Genomic DNA, 25,608 nt, shown 5'->3' on the forward strand with positions numbered 1-25,608 from the left:
ATCCGGGGGGGTCACAAAAAAAAGCCTGGCACTATGTATTTATACATTATAGCGCATATATTATGTATACTTCATCTGCCAAGACAAGAGCAGACGGAGTCAGAAGACGGTGGTCGGTGCTGGCCATGGATAGGTTCACTGATCCCATCGTCTTCGAAGCATATGCTCTTTCATCGCAGTGCAGCTTTGAGATGCGAAATGTACGTTCGCGTCTCGCTCGCGTCGAGAAAAAGTGAGAGAGAAAGAAAGAAAGAGAGTGAGAGAGAGAGAGAGAGAGACAAGACGGGGAAATGAGAAGAAAAGGGCAACTTGAAGTCTCTCTTACACTCAAGCGAGAACATAGCCATGATATGAAAGCAAAAGAGGGGCATGCGTTACATCCGAATCTGTTCTGTCGACTGCTGAATGTCAATGCATAAGATAATTCCTAGAAGTAAAATAAGCCAGTTTTGCTGCCTCGTGAAAGAATTAAATTACTTAAGTGTCAGCTTATAAACAATGTCTTAATAAAACAGTATATATTTTTTAACGTGATTATATTCATATTAATTATTGCTACTTACTATAATTTATAAAACAAGAATCAAGAATTAATATTAAGTGAATATTGTACTTGTTACAATTTAGAGCCTTAGCAGAAAGCTGACTTATAATCTTAAGACAGTGTCTTCTAATTTAAGTCTTATATGTCTTCAGTAACACAGAATCATCAGATAAGAATCATCTTATGACTTATGTCTTAAAGGTGTATTATATTAGGTGTTGGAATTAATTCGTAGCGTTTTACAAGTGATGGGAAGTACTTTCATTAATGTATTTTTTAATGCTCATGTGAAATAAATAACATTCTTTCATTAAAAAACGCTACGAATTAATTCCAACACCTAATAATATATTAAAGGCGTATACCCCCCTCAATACCTTTAAAATATAATTCATAAGATAGTTCTTGTGCGTTACTAAAGACATAATACTTAAGTCATAAGACATTGTCTTAAGATTATAAGCCTTTCTGCTACGGCTTACAATGATTGAACATGGTATCGTATTTGGCGGGGATTATTCGCAAGTTTACAAGCCACATGATTTCAATTTTCTAGCTGTAGATGAACTGCTAAGAAATCAATTCACCTTTTGTCATTTGGACTGTAAATCTACGAGACAAGTGACTGCAAGTTTTTTAAAATACTAGGACATCTTTAAAAAATACTGCAGCGTTTATACACTGATTTGTTTATCCGCATGAAAAAATCAAAATGATGTTTTTGTTTAATTTACATGTCTCATAATTATATCTACGAAAACTCATTTCTTGCTTTCCGTACTAAACTGTCAATTTGAAAATCAGAAATCTATTGATTCCAGTCTCAATCTTCAATAACTTGAAATTGTTTCATCAAAAATTAAAGGCATGTTATCGAAAAATGTAAATTTTTATCTGAAAGAAAGTAATAATCCGTCTAATTTTTAAATGATTCACTTAACGATGGGAAAGATTACATACATTCAATAATCAGAGTTGGGAAGTAATTAGTTATTCGTGACGAAGTTACAGTTAGAATTATTTTTTTTAATAACTGTAACTTAATTTTGCTCTTTTTTTCCATCTATAATTGTAATTTAATTTAGTTACATTTTTTTCTAACTAATAATTAATTTTATAATATAATTATTTTTATAATAACTTATTTACATCAAAATTATTTGTCAACACAGACCAAAAAAAGTGTTTAGTAAACGATTGACGATTATTTTTTGTAATTAAAATATATCTTTATTTCGAATTATCTAAAGCGTTTATATTAACAATTAAACTATAGAGTTCTTTTATGTATGAATGCGTCTTAATATTGATCCTATAATTTTGACTACAAGTATATATTAATTTAATATAAATAATGTAGGGCAAATGTTTTATTATATTATTATAAATAATATAATTGAATAATTTTGTATAATAAATAAAATAATTTAGAATGTTAGAAATGTATATCCCGGGGAAAAAATGTTATATACACGGACATATTACATTTACATATACATATAATTATATATAAAATTATATAGGAAACATTTTTTCCCGAGTAAATTCTTAAAATAGCAATGCAAAAAATTACAAAACATTAACAGAAAAGTAACTAAAGAGTAAGTAATATTAGTTACTTTTACGAACAACTTTGTTCCATATTACCTGCCATAATATTACGATGCGCCATGCGCCAATGACAATCAGTGCATATTGTGTTATTGCAGACGTCTACCTCCTCATCGAGGCAAATAACAATTGTCAGGGCCACTAAAGAGGCATATTAATTGCAGTCATCTCTCATCGATAAGTCGCTCCTTCGGCTATGGGAAAGAATGCACGAGTGCACTCGTTCGCACACGTTTCTGTTTGCGGTAGACCACGAGAGGACTACCTTTTCTTGTGCGCGGTTCCGAGGACAAAAAAGACCTTGAAAAATCCTCCGACTAGAGTCACCGCGACATTCCCGCAGGAGTCATTCCATTATATTTAAATTAGATGACTGTACACACTACATATATCAAAACCTGTGTGGCTTCACACACATGTACCTTGATGTTTATTTATTTATTATATATACATAATGTATATATATTTAAATTAACTCAAAAATTCTCTTTCGAAAATGTTAATTGTTTTTATGAACGATTAAAGTTGACCAATAGTATCACGTAAAAATCATCATTCATAAGTTTGCATTTGTGCTTATACGAGTATACTAATCAGTCAGTGATTTTCATAGCTCGGTTTGGTTTTCTTATGTGCAATACGTACGGTTTTTACAATTTTTTTTTGCTGCAATAAAGAAAAAATGCTTGAACAATAAAGGAAAAAAAATGCTTGAAAATTAAATGATCTCCGCTGAAAGTTATTTATTATCACACATATCGAAAAACGTACAACGAAGCGCAAAATGTAAAACATATAATGATAATAATAATAATAATAATAACAACAATAACAATATAATAATAATGACAGTGATGTTAATGATAATGATGATAATGGTAATGAGGATGATAATAAATGATAATAATAATTAATTAAATAGATTTGTACGCATTAAACGATTATTAAAATTAATCGTGTAAACTGTAAAACGCACACATTTTTAATTAAATCTTAATCATGCAATTAATTAATTCAACATTTGATAAGCTTAATTATGTTTGTCTCTTAATGCGAATATCACTTTGTTCTAAAAGATAAATAAATAACTAATCCTTTAAATAATTCATAAATGATAATTCGATGTAATAAAAGGATATTGTACTTGTTGTTATTGCTAAAATATTTTTTAATAAAACGTAACTAAAGAAATTAAAACAAAACGCGTCTAATTGATCTAATTGTAGAAATTATTATAACTGAATAATCATACAGCCTAATGTAGGTATATCCATACCTTAAAGAACCAAATATTGATTTGTTATAATCACAAGTGGGACAAGAGTCGTTATCGGATTCGCAACGAATTCACAGCAAAGTCCGACCGACCACGCAAGATCGCATACATTTAGATTATTTAGAACATTAAATTATATTTTTATTATGTTCATAAAAATTAAAATGTACACACCTTATTGTTTAAGTGATACTTGTATCAGCTTCTATATGCATGTATCGCGGCATGTATATTATTTATAACAATAGAGGTATAGGTATTCTCGAGACGAAACGAGCTTACGAAATAAATATACGACTTTTTCACAAACGGGAGGATTTCGGAGAAAGAGGTGATACGGTGTTTAGCTTACTTGAATGAATATTAATATTATTGACTGCTTATAAAATAATACTATTACACAATAATCATCTCGTGATTTGACTTGACACAGTTCTATTTTTCTTATAATAATAATAATAATTAGCTCTTGGCCTACGAGATCGAAAAGTACATTCTTGCTTTCGCGGCAAAGGATGGTAATCGCTCAAGTAACAACGCTTACTGCTGTAGCTACAAAAAAGAATGGATAGCTTTCATTTGAATTAGAAGGGGTTACATGGAATATACTCGCTAGTTATATTTTCTTTATTTTACTTTTGCCTTTTCTTCTCGAGTGCCGCTAAAGCAGGCATGCCCCTAGTGCATCGCGTGTGACTGGATGTGCATGTATATCTACGGCTTTAATGTGACACGTATAAGAATGGTATCGCGCGGATGATATTTCTGATGCTGTTTAATATTTAAACAGCATCATGCGCTGTCCTAGCTTCTAGTTCGCAAGGTTCGTGAAGAAAATGTCTCGAGACGAGCTAGTAGACTTTGTACACTTTGATCTGAGCACGTAGGAATCAAAGAAAATCTATAAGAGATCCATCTTATAATTCGCAGATTAATTCGGATAGAACATAAAAAACGTTCGTATTATACGTAATATCGTTACAAGACAAATTTTACTATCTCGTGAAAATATAGTTACATTTGTACTTAAATCACCGCGTTTGATACTTCGTTTGGAAAATGTCACGAAAAATTTGAAAAACGTCAATCAATTTCTATAGCACATATCGATGGATCGTGATTATAGAATATTCCATGCAAACATTCAGAGAAGTAAACACTAACTTGTAAGTATTATGCCAGAATACATACCAGCACCAGTGCACACCGAGGTACTTACTAGTTGAATCGCTATCTACGTATCCTAAATATTGAAATTTAGATCGTGCTGAAACGACAATACTCGACTCGAATTGCTAGTGTAATGTCGAAAGAAACGTTACTTAAGCGTTTGCCCACATTTTATGTATTTATACACGCATCTGGTCGATTCGCGCATCGCTCACAGCAGTACGTTCGTACAATCGTTTATTTCATAATCTTGTAAGAATTATTTGATTCGAGGTACGTTCAGATATGTCTAATAAACATATCGGAATTGTGTTTTACAAAGATTCCCTTGGAGAGTTACATTTTCGTGTATGCCGCAAGATACTTTTATACCGATGAGATTTCCGATGTGACGTCGGCAAATTATTATTGCGCTATTTATCAAATATACATGAGAGTACAAGTAGATTTTTACGATTATACTTATACAACTGTGATACTCGAGGACGATCTTCCATTATATCGTGAATACCTGTGTATGCCAGATTCAATAGAATTAATCGAGATCGTTTCTCGTATTGTATAACACAATGACTAATTCATTATTTAAGATGATTTTAGAGCAGTTCTAATTTGTACGTTATGCAATATAAATTGTAAGAGGTCCTTATCTAGCGAGAATCAGTCAAAATAATAAAATGATACGAAATGATAATTTACCCGCAGAAAGGCTGCAGGGGCTCGTAAGAAGAAATAGATAATAAGCATATCCGTAAGCATATTTGTGATTAAACTTTAATGTTATATGAATCATTGTTATACGAATCATTGACAGAGTCAACATCCCCTACAAGTTACTTTTGTATAGTTTGGAGCTTTATATAACACCTCATCCAAATGCATATTCGGTGAATACAAACCGGCTAGATACCTTTTTTTTTTGTCTTTAATCACACGATGCAAAAATAGGCTTTCCTATTTCCGGTTATCTACAACCAGATCAAACGACACAGCGCATCCTATCGATCTACAGAGAATTTCCGAAATCCTTATTATCTAATATCGACTGTACCATTCGTTATCTCCAGCAGAAGCTTTACACTTACAGCATAAAATCGTCGATCGACTGAAACTATCTACGTCACATCTTTCGCCGTGTATAATTTCACACTTTGATTTCACTCTTTTTCTCCCGGTATGCAAACATTTGGCGGAGTAGATAGAAACAGAATCAATTCGAAGATTCACAGGCAGGTGTAAAGTGTCCAAGTATCCGTTTGATCCCCGCGACACACCATAAAAGGCTGATTCCTCGTTTCAATGGATCAGAGCTTTAGTTATTCAGACGTCAACGTCGAGCTATTCGAAACGTAGAACACAGTATGTATATTACAATATACCTTCGTGATGTGTATCAACGACTCGAAAGAAAAACCGTCCACGGCACACGTCTAACGTATCGTTGATCGATCTGTTCGATGAATGACTAACTCGAAAAATGACTTTCTCCAAAGGGAAGATGAGCTTGTCCACGGAGGTCTACAAACTAAGTACTAGCGTATAAAGTCGAGATGGATCAAACGGATGCAATACGTGTTAAATATGTTGTCTCTAGCGAGTGAACCCTTACGTTTTCAAACAATGAGAATGACAGCCGTATTTGACATTGCAAGTTGACAGTCCTAATTACATCAAGTTAAATGCGTGAAAGCTGTCGTGAACCTAACGTACAGTGTGTATAGTGTCGTCGTGATAAATACAATATCTACTTAACGTGGCTAGAATAAATGAGGAGGAGAGACGAAGCACGTGCTCACTTTGCTAATTTTTTTTTTTTTTTACATTATCGATAAATATCGATAAACGTACAAGGACGAATACGAGGGTTTTGTCACTTTTTCTTCGCACGCATACTTTATCTGTTATTTTCCTCTCTCTCTCTCTCTCTTTCTCTTTCTCTTTCCTTTTTCTTTTTTATACATTACATTAAAATATAATCCGCCAATCTCTCGAAGCTTACGTTGTACATATACATATGGTTTTACATCAGCATGACCGTTCGAACGGCCTCACTGCGACATGGTTTAGAAGAGTTCCAAATTCAATATTATACGTGCTCTCGCGCTTTTTTATTTAATTGACGATAATGAAGCGTGGCCGCTGACAAACGCGATCGACAAGAAAGTTTCGAGGAATGGATCACTCTAGCAACGAAGATAAAATGTTTAATTAAATATTACTTAGAATTTTATGACAAAACATAATCGTGCATTTAAACGTGACGTACATTGAAAAATATTAATTGATTTAATTAAATGTAGCGGTCACTGTCAAGTAAATATTTGATTCAAATAACATGTTTTAAACTACAAGATATTGTTGACTCGCATATATTTAGCCTAAATACATAAATACTTGAATTAAAAAATCATCACGAATTAAACGTATTTAGTCAAGCTAACAATAATATTAATAATATTAATATTATTGGCCAAAAAGTATTTACTTACTAACGAGGCTAATATTAAGAAACTTTGAGTACTGAAATAAAATTGTATTAGATAAAATAATAGATATAAAATATCGATATTTTAACACATTGGTATCAATAATATTCTCTTTGTTATAAAAATTTACATCCTCCTTAATGCAAAATGATCTTGTCGATGCGATTCTTAAATTTTCTCGATGCGCGCGGTGCTTTTACATATTTTTTGTTCGTGTATTTGGCGTCACGGAAAAGCGCGATCGAAAACAAACTGCTCGAGCTGTACCCTTCGTTAAAGGCGCACTTCCATTCAATGATTCCGTCGACGAACAGTTTACGTAATTAATCAGTAAAAGTTCGAGAGACGTTTTGGTTTCACAGTTTCATAATATTCATATTTTAATGGAGAGACAAGAACGAGCGTGTAATTCGATTCTCGTTCGTCGCATATGAACACGATGATAAAAACGAGGGAGCAGCGTGAACAGCAAAATATCTGTTGGTTTCACAGCCATAGATAGGAGACTCGGTTTAAATCATGGACTCTCCCGTGCGACCCTTGGAACTTGAAGTTGGACCGTGAGCGCGTGTCATTCGCAGCGATCGCGGATAATGTTAAATTCGGAAGTCTTCTAGAAAAGTTCGTAAAACCGATTGGTCGAAAATATATTCTAGAATCATTTAGGGTACAAAGTATAGCGTGAACGATTATCTTTAGACAATTGTAACGGTAAAAATGGACATTGTCTTATTGCGGGATGGAATAGGCTGTGTAAGCTCTCTCAATGCTAAACACTCCACTGTAGCTTGTGAAACATTGTTTTTTCCCGACGATAGAAAATAATACTTAAACATCAATCACTTGTAAGGCTGTAATTAAAAAAAAAAAATCTTTGTTCCGAGATTGTCGTCAGTGCTCTCCGTTACGTTTCCTTCTGTTTTCTATTTTATATTTTCTTTTGCGCTGTCTCTCGGCGTGTTGTGTTGTAGAAACAAATAACATTATTCTAAATATAATCGCCTTATAAAGGGTTAAAAAAAACACTACTCAAGAATTGATTGATAACATACTAAAATATACAGTGGAAATTGCGTATGATTTTTTCAGATTTTGAATCACTCTTAAGTATATGTCTCACACTGTCCGCATCCGTAAAATAGGAAGAGCAAGAGTAAATCTTGCTTTATAGATGATATATACGAGTTTCAATTCGTCGAAAGGAATGCAAGTGTCAATTGCATTATACCAAAAACCGAAGACGCGTAATGATTAAAGATTGTAAAATTTATTAACGTTATGCCGGGCAGGCATGTAGTATCACTGTGACACATGGACTCTTAATTTGTTTCTTTCTCAACAATCTTGATTACTAAAAATGGACAGGTGCTGCTGATTGTAAGGTTTCCTTTTCGCAGAGGTAATTGTTATTTACGTACATAAAAACCGAAGAAATTGTCTGCCACGATAAGGAAACATTGCGCAGCAGCGATTATTATTATTATTATTATTATTATTATTATTATTATTATTATTATTATATTATCCATAAATATTACACATACAGTAATATACTCATTATTGGTAATATAAGTATTGTTCTAATTGGACAGGAGCTGTTTTCACAATTTGGGCAAATGTATGAGTTATCTTAAATGTTAATTGCTTACTTTTCGTCTTTTTCATATTCTTTTACGGCACAATCTATATTTCATGAATTAATTAGTTTCCGCCGTTTGATTTCACGCAAGACGCGATGTAATGGTTTTTTTAAATGAAACCAAATTTAATATTCAAAGTGGGAAAAATTCATTAATGAGCAAATCATGTTACAGGATATGAAATATATATTAATCATTCGCTTCAATGTTTATGCTGTGCGTAAATAAAGGGAAATAACGTGAAATAGCCCAAGTTATAAAAAATCTGGATGAATATAGCATTATATGCAACTGATACAATGAAACAAGCTCATTTATTTAGTTTCTACTTAAATCTATGAACTTAATATTGCAACTCTAGTAGTCATTGTATCTTTGGATTTGCAATTTGCTCTTAAATCAATTAATAAGGACATTTAAGAATCAGTTTGCAATCTCCAAAAATGCAATATGCAGTTAGAATGTAATATATATAAATAAGGTGTGTCATGTTCACGTGATGGGATAACGGTGACAAGAGATGTATGTTACAATAAAAAGGAACTTAACGAATCGCGCTAAAAAAATACAATATACGAAACAATTGTATACATATAAAATCTTTAAATAATCTACATAACGGTAAAATATATATGTATGCAAAATGCTTTCCGACATTTGTCCTTTCATTGGGCACTTTTCCGGCCTATAAATTACCATATGGTAATTTTGGAAAGTATATCGTCCAATGATTTGTAAAAACGCCAAGATTTAATCGGTATATTATTATTATCGCGTCTATTGTGTCGACACAGACCGATTTCACAAATACAAAATATTATTAGATGGAATATGTACATCAAATTGTAGTTATTGTGTATTTTAGAGTGACATATCAAGAATAAAGGAAAGATGTTCTGCTGACTTTTGATTAGTTTAGAATGTACAATTAAATCGCAAGATATATTGCCTTCCTCTGGCATAAAATATAAATGGTTCGTAATACCAGTCATTAAAGTAAACTTGTGGAATGCTCGTTAGTCAATAAACGTCGCAACTGATTTTCGATACATGGCGACAATTATGCACGGGTCAATTATGCTACTCCCTCCCTTTCCCTACTTCCCTATCCCCTAGTCAAGTAGCGAAGTGGATACGCTGCTCATAGGACATGACGAGTTGAAAATATCCCATGCTTCGTGTGTAGTACACATTAATGATTTAATATTTGAAATATTACTGTATAAGTAATTTCAATAATCAATAGCTGCCCTAATGTCTAAAGGACTGAAACATTGCTGCTACATATATCATATAGGCATGTAGCAATTAGTATATTTATGTTGTGGCTTTTATTAACACGAAGTAATGGTGAAGCAGTGTGTGATCCGTTTACTTGCCGCGTGGAAAAGAACGTGTACCTGTAGTAGAGAGGCCTTCCCCTCGACTGCGACTTCGGTGCAAGGAATGTAATCCTTCGCCTAAAAGACAATATTTCCAATAAAAACAATAGTTCCAATAAATATCATTTTAACAGTAAACGTGTCAATACAATAAAACAAGTCGATACAATAAAATAATTGTTTTGAAATTGAAATTTGAAATACCCTTGCTAATACTCCTGCGCATTGATGTAGATGGTGCTGGTGTCGATTCTTGTTTGGTGTAACTTCTAAGCGCTCTTCCTCGTCTATCTTGAATTAACTTATCCATTTTAACGAATATACCACATTTGGGTCGACATGTGAAATACCTATGGCCATTGACAGCACCATCGTTTTTGCCTATAACAGTGAAACATAGCCATGTTTACAATCTAGACAAAATTTCAGAGAGAAAGAAAGAGAGATTGTACCAGTCGGGGCATCGAGTTCAACTCCTATCCAGATTCCCGATGCAAACTCTGTAGGACCAACGTATGCTATAACTCCGGAATAACTATAAGGGCGAACCAAAACTGATTCTCCAACGACGATCCAGTCTGGTAGGGGAGTTTCCACTCTAGTTAAATCGTGCCTTGAACCAAACGCTGAACTTTTATCGCTAACGTCATCCGCTGCAAAAGAAATCTTTTTAAAATGTAATACAAAAAGAAGAATCATATAGTGTATAATTTCTCAAAAAATAAACGTAATGTTAAAAAATATGCAAAAAATTGCCAAATCTAATTATTTAAACTAGCACTACCGTCAATTCTCTCCGAAGAGCTATTGTCGCCATTTTCATACGGCATAGTAGGTTGTAGCGTTTGCTCCAAATGTACTGCAGCCTTACTCTCAGAAAGTTGTGGACGGACCATAGGAAATGAAGCTCTATGCTGCGAACTGGTAGGCCTTCCTGAACCATTAGAAGTCTTTCTTCTTCGCACGACCTAATTAATTAAACATGAATCATTGCATAATCCACGAGAAAATTTTTTGGAATTTTCATGACCATTTTTCGAATAACGACCTCTCTCTGTCTTTCTTAAGTATAAAAAATATAAAATACCTCACCTTGCCAGGTGGCAGTTTGGTATGTACGATTGAAGTTCCCTCCATGGGACTATCGTCTCCCGAATTGGACATCTGACTGATTTCCATCTCGTTTTTTCTATCACTGAGAATTTGATTAGGTGTACTTTTTCTTTGAGTTTCGACGTGAAACATGTTGCTGTTGGTTTCGCTTTCACTCCTTGTAGAAGAAACTGGACTATCGATATCGGTATCTATATATGTTCCTATTTCTTCCAAATTTTTTTTAGTATGTTCTATAAGATAAAAAGTATTTACAACAGAATAATATCGATATCTAAAGTGACTGTTTTGCATTTGACTTAACTGACCTTCTGTGCGAGCGCTTTGTGAGATGTTCAAGTTATCCAATGTAGAGTTTACTTCGCTCAAGTACTCCTCGGGCGTTTCCTCGACGAGGGAACTGTCCATTTTCTCAGGTTTCTTACTATCGAGAAGATTACGATATTCGAGGTCTGGAGTCTCATCCACACTGATGGACTTGATAGAAATGGAATCTTCCGACGTCAGGTTTGTCGTGGAAACAGCCTGAGAACCGTACCCGCTACTACTCATACTTGGCGTATTGATCTTCGTCGATTGTAGTTCGACCAGAGAATCCAACGTGCGTGAAGAAGTTAGTGGCTTTACCGGTTTCGGTGGAGCCTGTGCGCAAGTACATGTAATATAGCTTTGATTCGATAGCGTAATTACAATGTACATTATTACACAATGATCGATTCTAATTGATTCTGAATAATTCAAGTATATCATAATTTATAAACACATTATTCTTATTGTGATTCAATTTTGTTTTTAAATAAATATATCTTTAATATTTCGAATATACACTACCTGATATGCCTCATATTCAGAATAATCGGCGTCGCTCTTCTCCTCATCGTCATCATTGATAGGAGTACACGCTTGATTTCCCATATTTGAAGTTTCTTCGTGTAATGTGGTCATACGAGGACCCAGTTTACTGCTAACCATGTTCGGAGATGCTACCAACAGGAAATTGATAATACATGACGAACTATAAAAATCTTTTGTTATATACAAAGCATCAGGGCCGATCTGGCCATTCAAATAACTTTATCTTGTCATTAACTTTACAGATTAATTATTTTTACTCGCTTTCCTTATTTTAACAGATATTATTGGATGCTGATGGATTTACAGAAACGTTATATATATATCAAAAGGTGCCAGGTCGGTTCTGATGTACATTTAAATGCGAAGGATCATGCTTTTCCTAAAAATAATAAAAAAATTTTATATATTCCACGCTTATTTATTGATATTATTCATTTGTCAATTATATATATTTATGTATGAATATTTTTAAGTTTGAAACGGATCGTTAATAGTTTTGAATTTAGATCATATAATCTAGACAGTAAAAGCGTAGAATATATAATCTGAAATAAAGAAATAAATTACAATGATCAGGGAATAATTGTAAGTAATAAATATTTAACGTATACATATATTGTATATATACATATACATATATATGTATATGTATATAATACATATATGTACGTGTGTACACATTACATACATACTGCACTTTAGGTGCAGTACTAACAATCCAAATGGTGATTGTGATCACAAACCATCTAAAATAAAACACACTTAAAATATAAAACAAAATTCAATACTATCAAATACTATCGGTATACTACACTAATTTTAATGGTTGAAACAAAAAACCCAAACTACAAACATGTTGACCGAGTGGTTCATCCTTTCAAACTATATTACATTAGAATTCTCTTTCAATTGTTGTCATTCTAATCTAACTTTTTTTCAACGTTTAAACTTAATTAAAGAATAAAGTTTGAAAGGACGATCAACGACGAGTGTCACCTACACTTGGCAGAGGTAGATTGTTGAAGACGTGTCAATGAGTTGAGATTCAGGTTCAGATTCAGGAAAGTTGGTCTCGCTGAAAGGAGATAGATGCACTGATTATACTTCTTTTCCCTTCATTCGACTAGTCAACGTTACTTTCTCCATAATGGCGAGCTTCATATCAGCTTTATGAACTTATGTACTGACAAATCATGCCTGCAGGCCACAGACACTAGATGGTGAGACAAGTAGACAAATAACGTATATTATCTAACGCGCATTCTATACGGAAGTTCCATATTATGCGTGTATATCATGTCACAATACCATTAATTGAAACATCAATGTTTATAACACAGCATCTTGTGTGAGTCTTATTTTTTCTTTTCTTTCATGATGATATAATATACTCCACTTCGGAAACAATTTTAATAACTCGCCATTGCATTTATAAATTCAAAATGTACATGTTCGAAATATATCATGTATATGTATATTGTATATCACCATCTTTACGATAAATAAACAATAAATACATATTTATAATATAAACATTATATAATTCGATGATGTACATAATGAATTTTCATGTTTTCAAAGGAGGTAAGTTTAAAGTCGAAGATAATGACATGCTTTGTTATATTAATATCATAACAGTTATCTTGCTTGAAATTCAAATATATTGCTATTGTTATGTAATATTAAACTATGATTTTATCATACGGCTCTACCGATTTGTACGATACAATGCGATACATATTATTTTTCCTGTTTTTCATCATATTTTTTTACGATCATTTTCACATTTATAGAAATGTATCCTTGACTTTAAACTGAGTCTTATAAGAAACACAACGGGAAGATAGCTTATATTTATCCTATTATTCTGTGATTTAATTAAAAAACTACAAAATATTAATTTTTACTTTATATTGATTTCCCCTATTCTCCTATATTACTTACTGGAGGTTCATTCTGTCTTTTTATATATAGATTTGTTAATTAATAATCTAATCCCGCTACAATACATACAACATTGTAATGAAATATAATTAAACGAAATGTGTATATACACATCATGTTTAAGCATAGAGAGAATAATCCTCATTTAACATATATTAACTATAGAAAATATTTATATACACATATAAGTTACAATAAATTTTCTACACTCTATCTAGAGTATCGCTCAATGGCACATTCACAAATATAAAGATCGAAACATTGCAATTTTCACATATATAATGCAATAGTTCAACCTTTTTTATTACTTTACTTGATTTGTTAAATGCAAACAATTTTCACGTATATAATGCAATAATTCAACCTTTTTTATTACTTTACTTGATTTGTTAAATGCAAACAAATATATATGTTAGTGTGCATTTGACAAATCATTAAGGATTATAGAAATCATCTTATTTGATCCGATTATTTGTAAAAGCGAGGTTTTAAGAACATCATACATCTTATTGCAAATTATGAAAATAGATATATGGATATGAAAATGATTTCTATGCGATGATTCTGGTATAAACGGTGCGACGACAGAGTGGATGGGTGGTTGTGTGTGCACACGCGTGCGTGCGTGTGTGCGTGTATGTATGTCTATGTGTGCGCGTATGTTGCATGACTGTGAGTATAGTACACGCACACATGGACTCACATCCAACGCACACATACACACACACACACACACACACACACACACAAATGATCATTGGTATTGTTTTATACTGGTATTAACCATGAACAATATATATCAAATAGTTATAAAATAAATAAGAGAAGTAAACAGTTTAATGAATAAACTTGCTAATATGCTAGGCACACAAGAAATACATTCTATGCATGCAAACTAAATATACTGAAATATAACGTTCACATAATGAAATCACATTCAATTTAAGCTAAACAAGATTAGCAATTTCTAAATTCCCCGATATGATGTTAAACTTCTTTTGAGCTAACTGAGCCTAATAAATGACGCTTACAAGAGAACATATACTGATTATTAAAACGCATTCCTGTTCTGAATATTACTATCGCGAATAACATCTTTGATGTACTAAGGCAAACTTTGAAACAAAAATACAGACAGACTCAACCACTCACGAAACATATGTACTAATTGTCATTGCCTGTGTGGCATCAATTAAATATCAAATCAAGACTCCATTTTACCTGAGTTCAGAATGGAGCCTTGCGTGGGCCGAAATAGTTGTAGAAGTAGTAGACGTAGTGTTAAACAGAGGAACAGATTAGTTGCATACATTAATTAGTTCATTAATTTTGTTGTAGGGTTTCTTATTTAAAGTTTGTTAAAGTGTTTTATTTTATTGTAATAAGTGGTAGAGCGCACTTAAATGTAGCTGCTAATATTAGGGCAAATCTGAGAAAATATGTTTTACCATGCTCAACTCTTTTTGTTATCAAGTGATTATATTGAAATTATTTATATTTTTATTTTAGTATTGGGGAAAATATTTACAGTGAAATTTGCATTAAATTGAATTGATCAAGTTGAACATAGCTTAATGACGTAACAATATGACAGAGAAAAGCTGGAATTATAATATAAAATTCCACAATGTAGTGTACTATAATTACTACTAATGAAATTGAAATTTCTAAATATTTTCAAATGATGAGATTGTCAATTAACTTAGATGATGGAAACAGTACCCTTTTGTAGTGTTAATCTTTCATATGCTCGACGCGACATTTATGTGCACGTTTTGTCAAGTTTCACAATTTGATATTTTTTTATACAATTTGATATTTTATATTTTATAATCTACAGCCATAAGAGAAGAGAAATCGTAGACACATATAAAGGGTACATACTAATGATGAATGGTATGAATTTAAATTAAAAAGAAATAAACAGAACGCACTTTTATTATCCAAAATCAACAGGTTCTATACCGAACGAAGAGTTGATACAATGGAGCTTGGGACGATCAAAACTAGGATGGAATGTAAAGTAATCGTCATAGCGAAAGTGAAATATCGAAAACATTGCATAAGCCACATTTCAGAAACAAAGTGTTAATTTTTCATTGAATAAATTTCGATGAAGCAGATTAAGGCAGTGAAGAAAAAGTGTGGCTCTAACTTACAATTAAATGAAAACTTAATCTAAAGACTAAAATCTCCCTAAACACGATGCTATTAAATTTAATAAAGCCATTAATTTAAGAATTTAATGGTGACTTAAAGCGAACTAAATATTGCATTCAATATACGACGAATTTGCATATAAATAGTCGAGATTTAAAATAAAATTTGATTAAAACCTATCGATTTTCTATCAGGCGTAGACCATTTCAAAAATCCAGCAGAGATTATTTTCACAAAAACCATTTATGTTCAAAATATATCTCTTAATGTATTAAATGTAGCATATATCTTGAAAATATATCTCATGCTTGACATGAAATGGATTATTTATATATATTATGAATGATCATGAATGATTGCATGAATGAATGTATGTCTATATGAATGAAGAGATCTTGTATATATCACGCTATTTTTATTTTCTATGATTTCATAAATAACCCCAGTCAGCCAAGTCTGTTAAAAATAAATTTTTTAATGCTTAATACAAAGAACTCCACATTAATTATTTATAAAATTAATTCCAGTGAAATGAGTTGGTTTTCCTATATGTTGTAGCTTATAATGTGAATAAAAAAATGTTATAAACATAAAGTTTAATAATGGATTTTTTAATTACGGTGTATCAAAAATGTAAAAACTTATACTCCAAAGCACCTTTGATCATAATCATCATAACTTAAAAACTATTCATTATTGAGCTTATGTCTATTTATGACATCTTCTGTTCACATTACATACATTATATAAAAACCAGCTCTTTTCATCAGGACTCAATTTTCATAATTAGTGCGAGGTTCTTTTATTGACAAAATTTTGATACAAATTCTATTATATTTCGCAATAATGTCCGCAAATTGGTGGCAGGTAATAACACAGTCGTTAAAACATGAAAACGAATTGGCAAAATCGTGCATGAAAATTTACAAAATCATGCAAAGCTTCCTGACAATCTAATAGCAAATTGACGGCAAGAACTGACTAAAATCAAAATCTACCAAAGCTTTGCTCGCTTTTTGTTGACAATTTGCTAAATATTTTGACCAAATTTGCCAGCAATTTGTAGACCAATTGCCAACATTTTACTGACTGGGAATATTTTTACCGATTTTTAACCTTTTATAAATAATGAAAAAACGTTTTAAATTTGACAATAGTAATATATGTATACGTGCTATTGTCGTGTATATGTGTGTCTGTGTGCGCATGTGCGTGCGCGCGCGCGTGTGTGTGTACATTATATATATATATATATATATAAAATATACATACACACAAACAATTGAGAAATTATTGAATATACGTCTATAACTAGATGTTATTTGTACATTAAAAATATTTTGAATAGAGAAAATATGCTTACCAATTCCAAATGGCTTTGGCGGTACAGATATAAAGTTTTCATCATTTCTTGTATGACCTGTCGATGCACGTCGCGGATGCGGAAGACCATTTTCCATATTGAGATCTGTCACACTTTCCGAACGAGTAACATTTAATGAATCCATTGACATATCGAATCTCATAATCTGTAAAAACCCATGAAAATCGTTTCATTTGAGAAATCTGATACATTTTATTGAATGAAAAGTGCATTAAAAATTATATGCGAAGTAAGATGGAACATTTTAGTTGAAATAAAATTTTAAATAAAGTTTCGATGGAGGATGCATTTTGGTAACATAGAAAAAAAGGAATTTTCAAAAACAGAAATATTAGTATGACAAAAAATTCATAAATAACCAGAAAAACAAATTATAGAATTATATATATAGAATTAATTATGAAAAAAAAACTTTTATTCGCAATGATGAAAATGATTATATATAAAATAAATGCGAATAAAAGTTTTTTGTTCATAATACTAGAAGACAATAATACCTGAGAGAAGTTCGGAACACTTGCAGTCTTACGCATCAGTGGTTGTCCCTGTGCTTGCAACAATTCTTTTATAGCAACACTTTGTCGTAATCGATCTAATGTTAATATACTTTCAACCGCGGATACACCACGAGTATATTTTTCTATATAAATAATAGGAAAGATTAATACGATGATACTTTTTAAAAAGCACTTCCATAATCGTTAATTTAATTTTGTAACCTACCTATGTAGGTTTCTCCATCACATAAACTATTATCTTCCCCGCTAGCAGCAATCTGTGCCAAACTCTCACGATCTTCCAGCTCTTCGCTTGCCTTTGGTATGTTTGAGACTACCTCGTAAGTGACACCAGTTTGCGTTAAGCAATCATTACGAACAATTCTCTTGAAGATTCTATCTGTAATGCTTTGCCTTTTGTATATGTTTAAAGCTAATCTTTTACGCAACACAAGATCCATTGGTGCTGGATGTGACAGACGAACGGTAGTTTTCAAGATTAAAAACACTCTTTCATTCGCTAAAAACGTGCGGCATGTTAGTAACAAATCACCAATTTCTTGGAAAAACGTAAAGGATAATTACCGGTATCAGTTACTCTATTGAGATGTACGTTGTCGTGTATACTAGAATCCCAAGCGGCAATGGCACATACATCTTTCTCTAAATGTCGAATAATAGGCAGATTATAGAATTTGTTACCATGTTCTTTAGGTAGGATTGAATTTAATCCTGTCACTGATACTTCCTCTCCCGACTGATGTGTTGAGAGATCATCGGCTATATAATATTTAGTCAAAGTAAATGCATTAATAAACAGAACACACATGGATAACATAGATATTAAAATATTTTTTGTACAATACCATTGAGATCAAGAAATAATACAGGAATATGTGGCTCCATCCCTGCAGGAGGAGTCCAGTCGGCAGGAGCACCGGGAATACCTGAACCCGCCGCGGGAACCAGAACAGCGTTCCGTTCCTCTGTGAGACTGACCCATTGATCCACAAGACTTTGTTCTCGTTCCATATCTTGTTCCGTCTTATCTGTAAACATAAGAAATGAATGTAGGAATGTACAAAGAAAACAAAGTGACAAATTAATAGACTGTACATATATAAAATATTAATTAAAACTTTTATCGCTGAGAAATAATTTCGTTACCTTGCTTATTGATAAGTTTCTGAATTTGTTGATCAAGATATTGTCGTCTTCTCATTAGAGCATCGCTCCACTTGTCTCTCAATATACTCAAATCCTCGTCTTGATAACTATCTAATGGAATTTGCAATCGGTTTCGCACTGAAACACTCCCAACGGCTATGTTTAATATCGATTGACAGATGATCGGTAAAGTTCCGGAATTTTGTACTGGTTTCACTCGAACTTGTATTCGACGTTGTTGGCCTTGTCGAAGTTGATAAATACCACCTATAAAAAGGAATGAAAAGATATAATTACTTAAAAATTAATAATAATTAAAAAATACTTTTCAAAGAATATATATTAAAATCTAATTAATAACGTTTTTTGATTGTAGCGAGTTTACATCAATATGGGTCGAATTAATGATGTTGTATGCTCTACTATTGGTAGAGCATATAACGTCAACCTATAGTAGAGCATTAATCCAATCCATATCGATGCAAACTCGCTACAGTCAAAAACTCTATAAATAAGAGAATTCCTATATTCGATCAAAAATCAAATATAAATAAACAAATTGAATTTGATCCAAATTTGTAGTATATTATATTACAATCGTTCCTCTCACCTGTACATGTGTCTTGTTTTACTGCAACTTCAACGGGCGAGTATTCTCCCTGTTCATTCAGTTCTTGTATCTCTACCCATAATTCAATTTTTCGCGTTAATTCAGACCATCGGTCTGCGAGTGATCTAGCTTTCGCTAATTGTTGCTGTTCCACTTCCCATCCAGGTTTACTACGTGAAAAACCTGCACTGCGATGGCCCCATACTTCTATACTTAACGCTCCTTCTACAAGAAAATACGATAAACAAGCATGAATAATATAATAATACAAGAGATGTGCTCTATTACTATTTATTAAAAAATAATGTATAGATAAAAGCACAATAAATTCTTACCAGCGGCATGTTCCATAAATTCTTCCGTAATGGGTACAGTAAAATCTTTTGTATCATCAAACTTAAATGTCAAGGAATCCCTCTGACCAGTGATGCAATTCGAATTCGGCAGCTCCGCGTTTATCATAGGCGGAACCACTATCGGTTCTGGATGATTCCAAAACATGTATTGACAAAATACAAAATGACTTAACGAGAGTGGTAATCCAGTGGCCTGCTTTATCGTCACACGACAGGTAATATGGCTAGACCCTCCGGAATAATCCTCCGCTTCGGAGGACGTCGAATCCGCGGAAGACTCCGAAGCAGCCTCGCAAATCCGATCTTGAGGAAATTGCCCGGATATGCGACTTATTTCGACCTGTAATCGACCAGCGACTTCTCCTTGCTGACTAATAATCGGAGTATGATAATCTAATCGTACGTCATGGAATAATACTTCTAAGAAAATATTTGCAACTCCGATAAGATTGTGATTTTCTTGGGATTCATAAAATGGGTCTTGTGTTTTTCCTGGTACTTCATCCTATAAGAAAATAATTTCGTACACAATGTTAAAGTAATATATAGACATTTTAAAGATAAAAAGTATGTACCTTAACCGCAGGTAATCGTTGACAATTGTGAGGATCTTTTCTTTCCTCATACATGTCTCGCATATCAACTAATTTATTTTCTAGCTTTTCCATGGACCAAACTTGACTTCCCATATTCGTCCTCTTCACTAAAATTGCGGGCTCACTGACAAACGCGCCCCGCTGAAAGAATACACTCTACATATCGAAGAGTGCGAAAAAATAAACAAAAAATACATAAATTAACAAAACATAAAAAAACAAAATGTGAAATATAAAAGAAAAATAAAATTAGGAAAAAATTCAGATAAAAATATAATGTGTATAATGATTAAATTAGAAATATATTAAGTGAAAAACGTAAAAAACTTACACGTATAAGTGACTAATTATATGTAATTATCATAATAAATCAAATAAATTTGTAAACTGATAAGTTTAAAACATTTTACATGAAGACAAAGACACAATATAAAAACGGCATAAAACAATCTTTTATTGTTTTACCTTCCTATTCGGACTTAGATTATTCGGAGGAATCTGCAGGGTGACGCTAAATTTCGTCTGTTTGCCCATTTCTTCCGCTAGAACATTAGCTTCTTGTACCAATGCATTAGCTTTTAGGATATCTGTCTTTAATTGGCCCAAACTGCGCTTGAACATTTCGTCTCGTTCCTGAGCCCACTTTTCAACGCGCATTTGCGTCGTTGGTGTGCAAGCCGGGAGTTTTCCACTTTGGCTACCTCTTAGAGGATCGTACGGTACATAAGGCGAATACGGCGTAGACGGAGATAGTATATTGCGCAATTGTTGAAACTGTCGTTCATACTCCTGCCTCTGCTTCTCGAGCGCAACCTTTGGAACATGCGCGTAATGAGTAAGTACAATATGAAAAATTATGATACTTATTAAAGCAATATATACCTGCTTATCTTCTTCGTGTTGCTTTTCTAGTCTCGCTATAGCTCTTTGAATCGGATCGTTAGACAGTTCGTTAAGCATAAGCTCTTCTCTGGCAAAATTGTAGTCGATGTTTTGAGCAGGAGTTTGCGGTTCGCTATTGATTGCTGTAGACAGAAGAATGATACAGACAATATAACGTGCATTTCTCCCAATTATTTTGTGAAATATGTCATTATAAGCTTTATCTTGAAATAAATATATTAAATCGAATCGAACCTGTAGCACTTCTTGGACAGTTAACTCTGAAGAAATGATGATTTCCCCAAACGATTCTATCGCCATGTTGTAGCAGAGTCTTGTTTACAACTTGTGTACCGTTGACGAAACATCGAGCACCATTTAACGGTGTCATATACAGGCCTGATTCTTCTATCGTGATAACGCAATGTTCCGGTAAAATACCCAAACCGTGCAATTGAATATCTTGTTCCCTTTTGGCTGAACGTCCGCCTACGAGTGTCCTTTCCTGAAACACAGAGATGCGATACAAAGATAAGTGATACAAATGGAGAAATTTAATCACTAAGCAACATGTATAATGACACGTACATACCTTGAGATAATAAACCAATAACTCGTTCAAACTTGGATCATCATTCAAATTAACCAGATAGTATTTGTTCTTTTCTACTTGAATACCAGACGCTTGTACGCTTATTCCCATCTTTTCCAGAGCTTGTTGCCTCTCGTGTTGCAGCCTCTCGGTTTTCACAAGCTTTTCTTCCCACGTCTGTGACATTTCCTTCATCAATCGTTCCGATTCTGATAGTTTTTCTGTAATGTCTGTGCGTTGTTGGCCAACAATCGATCCCTGAGCGTGATTGAAATCAAATTGTAGCGTTTATGCATGATTATTTTAACACAAGTAACTATATTATTATAGATAAATAAAATAAAATAAGGAAGGTTCTCTTACTGTGGCATGTAACAACATTTCCTTTAAGGTTTCAACTTCTTGTCTGAGTTCGCGAATAATTCTAGCATTTGGATCTTCATTAACTACAGCATGATTGACTATCCTCTTCGCTCTATCAGCATATCGAAGAGTTGATAGCGTTTCCTCGTAATTATCGGCAGCCGGTGATATTGTGGCTACCATGACAGTTTTACTATTGCCACCAAGATTATCCTAAAAATATTGATGAATATTTGTATGAGAGCATATCTTAAAGTACACTGTCAGAGAAAGCTAATGTACCTTCAAAAGCCACGTAAGGACAGAATCTCTATAGGGTACGAAATTGTCCTTCTTCTTGTTGCTGCCGGAATTTTGATCCGCCAACTTTGAAATGACTAGACCCAACGTCGTTAAAGACCTATAATTATCGGCAATTATCTTTTTATATATATATAAATCAACGCTTATTATATATCTGCCATGTTTACACTAAAGGTAATTTCTACAAAGTTAAAAAAAAAGTAAATTTACTTGTTAATATTGCTTCCTTCTTTAAGTCTATCACCCACTGCTCCAGTTTTCACAGCCCTTTCGCTCCCAGCTAAATCCACCAAGCTCATTCGCGAGACTTTTTCTCCGCTGACTCCGCTTTTCGAGTCCGTTAGAGTCTGCGTGAGAATTACCGAAAATACAGCATGTGAACGGGAGCTTTCGGAATTCATATTTGTCGCCGCGACTGTTCGCGACTTGTTGCCCTCCGCCATGAGATTGTCGATGTCCTAGAATTCAATCGAGTTGAAATTGAAAGTTTCGTCAGTAAACGGTTTGGATTCAGAAAAATGATCCATAGATATATAAATTATTGATAGCAAGAAAAAGGAGAAGCAATCACCTGGAAAGAAGTAACCGCTAGTTGACTTAGCCCGTCCACGTACGGCCCCAAGACATTGTGCTCTCTGACTTTGAGCGATTGCTTGTTTGGCTTCGGATCTAAAAGATCGTGTACTTTTTCATTGTAGATCTCCATGTATGAGACCTCGACTTTGTACGAGAGCTCGGAACTTTGTTGCTTCGCTATCATATCAAAGAGATTGTCACATAACCGTGGTATTATGCCTTTGTTGTCACCACTGCCCATCATCGTATAAGACTTCCCGGAACCTGTAAGAACAAGCCATGCGTGCGAAAGACGTTAAATTCTCTTTGCCACTTTTAATTATTTTAAACTTAATTATTTACAATATTTGCCTATTTATAAATAACTTTTGAAGTGTTATTCTAAAAATATTTTAAAAATTTTATATATGTATATATTCGTTAAGAATTTTTTATAAGGTAAGACAGTGCATTTTCGAACATTACAATTCTGAACAAAATAAAATAATTCAATTTTCGAAGTTCAACTTCGGTAAATCTGATCTGATTGTGTGTGGATGGTATTGAAGGATGCCAAACAAGAAAAAAACAAAAAACTTAAACTTCGAACATTGAATTCAAATTTTATTTTGAAATTGCATCATTTTATTACTCTACTTTCTTTCATTGCATTTTTTTATTTGCTGATACTTAATTTATAAACGTGATACTTGGAATATACGTTTACGTTTTACTATAAAAAGAATTTGCATTTATGTTTTATCATAAAAATTAACATTTAATAAGAGACATATATTCCTTCAAAATTTGATAACATCTTAAGTGAGTTGATATATATAAATGATCTACAAATGCAATCTCTTACAAACGCAAAAACAAAATTAAAAAAAAAACAACAACCGATTAGATCTGAATGATTAGCTATACACATTTCTCAGTGCTGATAAGAAACGTGAAGGTATTTAGAAATAACATTGCGCATTTCTCATTTTTTTTTCATGTTGCACTGTTTTATTCTCCTCGTCTTATGTATATACATCCATATCGTATATAGATTAACGCAGAAAGTTCGCGTTAGTATTATTCGCGATGTCTCGTTCTGCCTTTGAGTCAATGTCTTGCCCCGCAGAAAATGAGCCGTAGCCGTTTATCGATGACGACCGAACCGATTAATTGCATTATTTACCGTGTTACGCGTCCGTTCATGGTCTGCTCATTAATTACCGCATCCTTTCCAACACGCGCTTTGCAACAACGCTTTAAAGGCCTGAATTGTACCGCGAACAACAGCTAAACCAAAGCAATTGTTACAAAATGTAACTGTTACAATTGATACCATACCAGTTTGTCCGTAGGCAAATATACAGGCGTTGTAACCCTGAAATGCATTGTCCAAAATATCACGACCCAGGGCATCGAAAACAATCTCTTGACTCGCAAAATTGTCCGCTCCAGGATCCAGGGAATAAAAGCAGTGATCGAAAGCGAAAGTCTTCGGCTTGTTCCTGTAACATGAATAGAAAATAATCATAATTATATGTATATTATACATAACCAGAAATGTTATGTAATATATCAATCCAAACGTTTCTTCCCGAAAAATCAATCAGTTGTACCGATTTTCGATTACATTTCAATTACGACTCAAGTCGATTAATGATCTCGAAAAAGAAAAGTACACATACAACATATATATTTATGTCTTCCAATGATGTAAATGCAAGTTATTGAAAAATGAAAAAAATGCATAATATCAAGATTTTTGCGAAAATATACTGTACACTTGTAATAATATATTGTTTACTCTAATATATATGCAGAGAAAAAGAGAGAGAAAGAGATTGTTTTTAAAAATTTACTAACGTTGTATAATATGTATTTAACTATAATAATTTAATGATAAAAATATTGTATATACACACACACGCAGATTGAAACTTTCGACTGGTAAATCCAGATATACAAGGTGTCCTATAAAAAACTGATAAAAACTAATTAGCTATCATTTTTAAACGTTTGTAAGGAATAGAAAAAATAAAATATTTTTATATAAATATTTTATACCACCGAAAGTGGTAAAAAACTGAAAATGTTCGTTTATATATGCTATGCGCGCACATTA

The 25,608-nt window shown here is 32.9% G+C and overlaps 1 protein-coding gene across 6 annotated transcripts in view; it reads right to left on the minus strand.

Moving 5' to 3' along the window:
• Positions 1–2,883: 2,883 nt before the first annotated feature.
• The window catches only part of LOC105151120 (Kinesin heavy chain 73), a 46,188-nt gene continuing 23,463 nt past the window's right edge, over positions 2,884–25,608 (minus strand). For 2 of the 6 annotated variants that reach the window (XM_011064657.2, XM_087409467.1), the window contains 27 exons: positions 24,828–24,991; positions 23,503–23,771; positions 23,142–23,389; positions 22,911–23,028; positions 22,629–22,841; positions 22,266–22,523; positions 21,929–22,178; positions 21,674–21,816; positions 21,257–21,604; positions 20,771–20,947; positions 20,175–20,700; positions 19,840–20,064; positions 19,230–19,496; positions 18,929–19,111; positions 18,648–18,842; positions 18,289–18,582; positions 18,063–18,205; positions 17,545–17,710; positions 15,243–15,260; positions 13,078–13,152; positions 12,054–12,205; positions 11,531–11,864; positions 11,202–11,455; positions 10,894–11,077; positions 10,562–10,762; positions 10,314–10,490; positions 2,884–10,187 (listed from right to left, as the gene is read on the minus strand). In XM_011064657.2, the coding sequence (XP_011062959.2) occupies positions 10,099–10,187; positions 10,314–10,490; positions 10,562–10,762; positions 10,894–11,077; positions 11,202–11,455; positions 11,531–11,864; positions 12,054–12,205; positions 13,078–13,152; positions 15,243–15,260; positions 17,545–17,710; positions 18,063–18,205; positions 18,289–18,582; positions 18,648–18,842; positions 18,929–19,111; positions 19,230–19,496; positions 19,840–20,064; positions 20,175–20,700; positions 20,771–20,947; positions 21,257–21,604; positions 21,674–21,816; positions 21,929–22,178; positions 22,266–22,523; positions 22,629–22,841; positions 22,911–23,028; positions 23,142–23,389; positions 23,503–23,771; positions 24,828–24,991 (5,671 nt within the window). In that variant the 3' untranslated portion in view covers positions 2,884–10,098. The remainder of the gene's footprint in view (positions 10,188–10,313; positions 10,491–10,561; positions 10,763–10,893; positions 11,078–11,201; positions 11,456–11,530; positions 11,865–12,053; positions 12,206–13,077; positions 13,153–15,242; positions 15,261–17,544; positions 17,711–18,062; positions 18,206–18,288; positions 18,583–18,647; positions 18,843–18,928; positions 19,112–19,229; positions 19,497–19,839; positions 20,065–20,174; positions 20,701–20,770; positions 20,948–21,256; positions 21,605–21,673; positions 21,817–21,928; positions 22,179–22,265; positions 22,524–22,628; positions 22,842–22,910; positions 23,029–23,141; positions 23,390–23,502; positions 23,772–24,827; positions 24,992–25,608) is intronic. The other 4 variants (XM_011064658.2, XM_011064659.2, XM_087409465.1 and 1 more) reach the window with 4 other exon arrangements.

This window comes from Acromyrmex echinatior, chromosome 9 (genome assembly GCF_024713525.1).
Source record: "Acromyrmex echinatior isolate Ae372 chromosome 9, ASM2471352v2, whole genome shotgun sequence".
Classification (NCBI taxonomy): Eukaryota; Metazoa; Arthropoda; class Insecta; order Hymenoptera; family Formicidae; genus Acromyrmex; species Acromyrmex echinatior.